At 31.8% G+C, this 7,701-nt stretch overlaps 1 protein-coding gene across 1 annotated transcript; it reads left to right on the forward strand.

Moving 5' to 3' along the window:
- The first annotated feature begins 5,448 nt into the window (after window positions 1-5,448).
- LOC144555099 (cytochrome P450 94B3-like) lies at window positions 5,449-7,330 on the forward strand. The gene is made up of 2 exons (XM_078303320.1): window positions 5,449-6,532; window positions 6,634-7,330. Exons 1-2 carry the CDS (start codon window positions 5,543-5,545, stop codon window positions 7,183-7,185), a joined length of 1,542 nt encoding a protein of 513 aa, XP_078159446.1. The 5' UTR covers window positions 5,449-5,542; the 3' UTR covers window positions 7,186-7,330.
- The last annotated feature ends 371 nt before the right edge of the window (window positions 7,331-7,701 follow it).

Here is a 7,701-nt window from a genome sequence, read left to right on the forward strand (position 1 = left end):
GAATCTTTATATCTAGTAATTTTTTACTTATTTAAAAAAATAGTACAAAAATTATAAACAAAGATACAAATTCATAGCAAAAATCTATATACGCATTGTAAATTACCCTATCATCTATCTATTTATCTATCTATCTATCTATATATATATACCGGAATTTTTATTTATACCATATTAAAAAAAATATATGTTTTGAGGAGATTTCAAAAAATACCAAGGCTTTGATGTCAATATGCAGCCCCACCATTTTTGGAGGGGTGCAGATTGGCTTAGCGGAAGTAGTGATTTTTTGATGGACCTCCAAATCAATCTGCGCTACTTTAAGAATGGAGCCGCAGATTGACTTGGAGGCCCTGATATTTTTCGAAATCCCCATAAGTGTTTTGATTTTTTTTTTAATATGATATAAATAAAAATTTCGGCTATATACACACACCCCAAACCTTTACAAGTAAAAAAAAAAAAAACGTGCACTATTTTTATCTGGTGTACTTCTGACTTTGGGGTATATTTTTAAATTTGTGCAGATTTAATATTTTGTTTTGCAGTCATTATCAACTTGCATAAACAAAAATACTTATAAGATCACGCGGAATCTTCCCCCTTTTTTTTTTCAAGTCTAATCAATGAAAGAGAAATTTCTATGATAAGGACTTCTCGACCTAGACAATACAGACGGGACCTCAGTTTGTGTCAAATTTAAATTTAAAATGTTTTCTGACATCATTCATGATGAATGTGAGGTGGCAGTAATTTGCAATGTGCAGATTTGTTTGTGAAAAATGTAATTGGAGACTAAATTTTACATTTAAAAAATGTGTTTTCTACTTTTTTTTTTCTTTTTATACAAGCAGAAAATCACCTGATCGAAACATCGTGGACCATCCAAAAATAATAATTTTTTAATTATTTGAAAAAATAGTAATTTTTTTTCAAAAAAAATATAAATTTTGGCCTCCAATTATATTTTCATCTGGAGTTCATATTAAAAAAATTGAAATGGACTGTTTGAACTTTTAAATAAAAATATAAATTCAAGTCTAATCAATGCAGGCGGAGATTATTTTTATACCCACTTGTAATAAAATATTAATTTTTTATTATGAAGAATAAATAAAACAAGAGGTGCTATGTAGAATTGGCTGCGGATAAACCCAAGAAACATTTGAGATTAAAGATATTTCATTTAGCATGCTTTCGTCAAATATAGTTAATATTTATAATTTATTGATTAAACTATATATAAACATGTTTGAACTTGACCTTCTGCAAATTTCTAAACACAAACACTAGAAACTAGGGGTGTCAATGGGTACGGATTGGAGGCATTTTCATATCCGTACCAGTTGTAATAACAAAAAAAATCTTTGCTCATATATGTTTTTTCGAATACAGTACAGTTCGGGTAAACATATAAAAAAGTGTCATTGGCATTTCAATTTGTGATTTCAATAAAATATTTTTCAAAACAAGAAAAAAAATAATAAATACAATTAATTTGTATTATAACAAATTACAAAAATTTAATAAAATACAAAATTTTATTGTATCATGTATCATCTTCATACAAATATATATCTCTATATATAATTTTATTTTTAAAAATTATCTTATACGAAAATGAGTAAGATAACGGAAAAAATTGTTACCCGCAACCAATAAGTTAATAAAAAAAATTTCTTATCCTTACCTGTGTCTTCGGATACAATACGGATCGGTTAAACGGATAAAAGGGTGCCATTGACACACCTCCTAAAAACCTTTTTCTTTTTGTATTTTTAACTACTTGGGAATCAAAATAATATTCCGTACAGTAATTAAATTCCGTTATATATGTAAAATAAAGGAATTTTTGAAGATGTTTATTTCTAAAATGTGCGTGCTTTTGAGAATTTTTTTTTTTTTTTTAATTCTTTACAGTGGCTGTCAAAGGTGCTTTTGAGAATGTTAATCCATCTCTTTCAAAAAACTAAGGCTTAAATATTGCCACATATTCAATGACTTGTATAAAATATTTGCTGTTGCTCTCTCACAATCAATCGTTTCTGTATTGGCTCACACCATCAACAGTACTTTTGTCTTGTGTACGTACATGTCCTTTTATTTTATTGTTCTTGCACAAACTAATTATACAAATGTCATAATCCAAGTTTACTTTGAAAATGAAAGAATTTACTTGTTCTTTTATTGCTTTTGAGGATGTATTCCATAAAGGGTGTATTAAAGAGAAAAAAGGAAAATATGGGGTGACTGAAAGAATTTACTTGTTTTAAAAGTGAAATTTTTTAGGTGAAACAAAGGAGGATGGGAGGGAGAGGTGATTGAAAGAATTTACTTGTTTGAGAAGTGGAATTTTTTAGGTGAAACAAAGGATAATAGGAGGGAGAGGGGTGAACTGTTTTTAGAATTATGATCAGACGGTTCAGATCTAAGCTCAAACTTTGAGTTCATATAGGATGTGTTCCAGAAACCTCCACATAGAGAGAAGGAATAGAAGAGAAATGATTCCGAATGAATTTCATTTCCTCTACACTTCGATATGGAGGTAACAAATTTCAACAATTTTATATAGCATCGTCGCCTCTTTTCTCCTCTGCTTCCCTTCTATTTCTCTCTTATTCTTCTCTTCTGAAGTAGGTGAATAATTCCGATTAGGTCCGATCTGATCGTTTATTTTCTTTGATGATAGAATTATGGAGAACACTCTTAGGAGATCCGAATTTCTTCATAATATTGGATGTATCTCTGTTTCTTTTATCTGCAGACACCTCATCTGAATATTTTTATTTGGCTTATATTTGTGAGTAAAATTATATTCAAATAAATTGGCAATTTAATAGTTGGGACAAATTTCTAGAAAGAGCAAAAGGGAGACCAGGATTATATAAGAGGGACCTTAAAATTTGATAGACTTAAGGGTTTTTTGTTTCCATTAAAATTGCACAAATTGCTTTGGAGTTCACCAAATTTCATCTTTCAATTATTTTAATGAAGTCAAACTCATTAACTTCTCTGTAAAAGACTAAATTCCAAATGTCCGGTCTTTTTTGGAAAGAAAATTATTAAGCATTACAATGTTTAAATTTTTTGAAAAGAATATTAGCATAATATTAAAATGTTGATATACATTGTTGAGCTGTAAAACATCTAAAGGCAAACCAATCATTAAGCATTATAACCGTAGAATCAATCATTTAATTGTCAATTTGAATCGTGTGGCTAAAACATGATTTAACTTACTACTAATTACTAAATATGGCAGCCGCTGCCAAGATTTTCCAAAAAACTTATTACTAAATACTCATTAATGCCGAAATTTTTATTTATACCATATTAAAAAAAAAACATGTTTTGTGGAGATTTCGAAAAATACCAGGGTCTCCAAACCAATCTGCGGTTCAATTTTGGGAGGCCGCAGATTGACTTGGCAGCCTCCAAAAACTTAAATAACGACTGTAATACTAAATATATTTAGGTTTTTGAGGGGCCTCCAAGCCAATTTGCCCCTCTCCTCCCAAGAATGAGGTCGCATATTAATTTGGAGGCCATGGTATTTTTTTGAATTCCCCATATTTTGGTGTGTTTTATTTTTTTTTAAAGGATATAAATAAAAATTTCGTCTCATTAATGTGTCGAATATACTTAATTTAATGTATAAAATAATGACTTCATTTTGTGATCATCTGCCGAAATTTCTACATAATTTTAATGTCATATCCGATTATTTTTTAGAAGAAATATGAAAAAAAATTAGAGAATTAGAGAATAATAAGAAACATGGAAAGATGCATTATTTTCAAGGGAAATATTCAACAGTGAACATCACAGCAACAGATTTTAAAGGTAGCTTGTGCAAATAAAAATTGGGGCTTGACCCATATTTTTTTATAGAAAAAAAAAAGGTTGGCATGTGCAAATAAATTAAAAGGTTTACACGGTCAAACCATGCTATGCATGTGTTGTCAAAGTATTCTTTTGAATTGGAAAAGAAAAAATATATATGCCGACATGGTTTCAAATTAAAATATACATATACTGCAAAATAACACTTTGATAGCTTTTTAATTGATAATTTAGTGGATTGTGTCAATAAAAGAAGAAAAGAAAAAAAAATTAGTCGAAGAAATAATATATATATGAATTAATAAAAAAAACCAATATTTCATAATAGTATATGTTTGACAAATGATATATTACAAGAATTAGTTTATCCGCGACGATAAAAGTGCTCAACAGTTTGGTACTTTCACGGATATTCTAATTGGCAATAGTATTACTGATGTATTTAAAAATATATATCGGCTTACTTTCGAGTTTCGACAATGATTATTTTTTATTTTCGCAGATAAAATATATTTTTGTAGCTAGTGATGATTAAGTAATTTAAGATAATTCTAATGAATCAGATGAAAATGCATTAATATTTAAGATAAAATTAAAGCACTTCTTAGAGAGAGGTGTTTTCAAAGTTAAAATATATTTTTTACCTTGTGACATGTTTTAACTTTACTATTTCATTTCTGATACAATATGTAAGAACAATTGTTTTTTATTTAATACTACATCTATTACTTTCAATATTATCAAATACTAACTTTTAAAAATATTTACTAATTTATAAATGATTTACTATTATAAGATATAAAATTAAATTTGGGCGTTAGTGTGATTGTTTTAAGAAACTTTTTAGAAACTATAAATAAATAAATAAAATTACCAAATCAACTTGATTGCTTTAGTTTTTAAAAAAAATTAATTGTATGGACCGAGATATCATTTAGGTCTAAAGAGTTTTTTTTTCTCGTACCGAATTATCATTTCGGTCCGAGATGTTTTACATCAAACAGCTACATCATTTTTTTACGAAATATGTGAAAACGGTTCGGACCGAAATAACACCTTGATTCTTATAATTTTTGTAAAAATCAAAGTAATTAAGTTAGTTTTGTGAATTTTCTTTTTTATTTATGGTTTCTAAAAAATTTTCTTGTTTTAAGGAGGAGACTAGATGCATCGCTGCTTTTCTAGTTTCACATTGTCTCGCTAATACCGCTGGGCGCTGGGAAACACCTCTGACATTTACCTTGATTTGGATATCTATAATTGAATAATTGATTAATTGTACAAACTTCTGAACAGATCTACGCACATGTTATATTGCCAACTAATTCTAAATTGAAACATCGTGCGTCCAGCGTCCTTATTCAAACTGTAGAATTTCGGCTACCAGCTGTATATATAACAAGCAAGGGACATCTCCATTTTCATGCATGAAATGGAGAAGGGAGTATCTGAGAATTTCAGCTTATTAAATGCTTTTTGCCTCCTCATAAAATATGTAATTGTCAACTACGTCAGCTATTATCTGCTTATACAAGTATGCACTCAAAGGAAGCCTCTTCCTCCCTTCCTACCTCCCTCTCTCTCTCTCTCTCTCTCTCTCCCCCCAACACCTTCCCACCTTCCTGCACTCCATCCTAACGTTCATGTTGACTACGAAAAACATATACAAAATATAATTTTTTGGTCCCTCTCATCAACAATGGATCTCATAGAAAGTACTATAAAAGCTATAGGACCTTTTTTGTTTCTCCTCTTAATTCTAAGAAGCGCATATGTATACTTCTACAACAAACCTCAACACTATGGACCTAATACTTACCCTATAATCGGATGTATATTCGCATTCTCGAATAATAGGCGTCGGCTCTTGCATTGGTACACTGAGCTCCTCGCATCATCTCCCTCTCAAACCATTATAATTCAACGGTTAGGTGCACGTCGTACAATTGTGACAGCAAATCCGAACAACATCGAGCACATAATAAAAACCAACTTCTACAATTACCCCAAGGGAAAGGCATTCACTGAAATTCTTGGTGATTTATTAGGCCAAGGGATATTTAACATAGATGGAGGGCGATGGCACGTGCAAAGGAAGCTTATAAGCCACGAATTCACGGCACGAGCAATGAGGGAACTTCTTGTTACAACACTAGAGAGCGAGGCGAAAGAGCGCTTATTACCAATTCTAGAATCGGCATCAAAGGATGAGTCTTTGGTTGTAGATATGCAAGAGGTGTTGAAGAGATTTACATTTGACATCACATGTAGGATTTCCCTAGGTAAAGACCCGCAAAGCTTAGAATCGACATTCCCCATTTCAAGACTTGCGAATGCATTTGATGCTGCATCAGAAATAATTGCAGCAAGGGGATCAATGCCTGTCTCAGCAGCATGGAAGATCAAGCGAGCATTAAACCATGGCAAGGAGAAGCAACTCAAAGAAGAGATTAAGTTAATCCACGAGTCGATAATGGAGATAATCCATAGTAGGAAGAATGAAAAGGAAGCAATGTGCAAGAAAGACTTCTTGTCAAGGTTAATTGCAAGTGGTTTTGATGATGAGGAGATACGGGATATGGTTATAAGCTTCATAGTAGCCGGTCGGGACACCACTGCCTCAGCTCTCACGTGGTTCTTTTGGTGTATGTCTCAACACCGTCAAGTTGAGGAAGAAGTATTAAATGAGGTATAAAGAATTATATATCGACATAAAATTTTAATTATTTGAATTAAATACCTCACAAATAAAGACTAAACAATTTTATGTTTATGTTTAACTTATATTAGATCTATGTCATGTTAAAAGGAAGAAAATTTGATATTGAAACTGCAAAGAAGATGCGGATAGTTCATGCAGCTTTCTGCGAAACCATGCGGTTGTACCCGCCTGTTGCATGGGACTCCAAACACCCGTTACGTGACGATATATTACCAGATGGTACACATGTCAAAAGGGGAGATAGAGTCACCTATTTCCCCTATGGCATGGGAAGAATGAAGAACATTTGGGGTGAAGATTGTTCAGAATTCAAATTGGAGAGGTGGTTATCATTGGAAGATCAGAATAGCATCAGTTCAAATAATGGTAATATTATATATTCTGGTATATCTCCATTTAAATATCCAATATTTCAAGGAGGTCCAAGGACTTGCCTTGGAAAGGAGATGGCTTTTGTGCAAATGAAATTTGTGGCCTCCACCATCTTGCCAGAATTCGAATTGCAACCGGTGGACACACGGTCACCGGTTTTTGTCCCCCTACTAACTGCACAGATGGCCAATGGATTCAAGGTCTTAGTAAGGAAGAGAAAAAAGGATGAATTAAATTTTTTAATTTAAGTCATTTTTAGATTGATAGTGGTAGGTTTTAACGATAGAGAGGTGCGAATAGTATTGTATTAAAGACTACTACTTAATTCTCCTGTCGTTCTTTATTTGAATAGGCATCATGTTTTGAATGATATTTGAATAGAAAAATCTGGGTACTTTCATTTCAGACATAAGAAATATTTATAATATTGTTTCTTTGTGTGTGGATTTTGGTTGTTGGTTGTCACAAATCATTGCTTATTATTTTATGTTGCATCTGCCAAGATGATATCAATCATATATTACACATGGTCATAAACTAATTTGTGGGGGGGGGGGGGGGGGGGGGGGGGGGGGGCTGGTGAGTCTGCTCTAGATGGGGAACGGAGGGAAGGTGAAGGAAGAGAAAGGAAACAAGATTCTGAACGAATCTGAATTTAAAAAAAAAATTGGGAGGGAACGTGGTAGGAACTTTTAATTTCACCCTAAAATTGGGAATTCGTACGTATCCTCTGCATTAACTCAAAGAAGACTATTTTGAGTTAA

This window comes from Carex rostrata, chromosome 1 (genome assembly GCF_964058835.1).
Source record: "Carex rostrata chromosome 1, lpCarRost1.2, whole genome shotgun sequence".
Taxonomy (NCBI): domain Eukaryota; kingdom Viridiplantae; phylum Streptophyta; class Magnoliopsida; order Poales; family Cyperaceae; genus Carex; species Carex rostrata.

Excerpts from the sequence above, each read along its gene's own strand:
- LOC144555099 (XM_078303320.1), top strand. The coding sequence starts at position 5,543 with ATGGATCTCATAGAAAGTACTATAAAAGCTATAGGACCTTTTTTGTTT. Across the intron at positions 6,533-6,633 it reads AGGAAGAAGTATTAAATGAG|ATCTATGTCATGTTAAAAGG; the intron begins GTATAAAGAATT and ends AACTTATATTAG.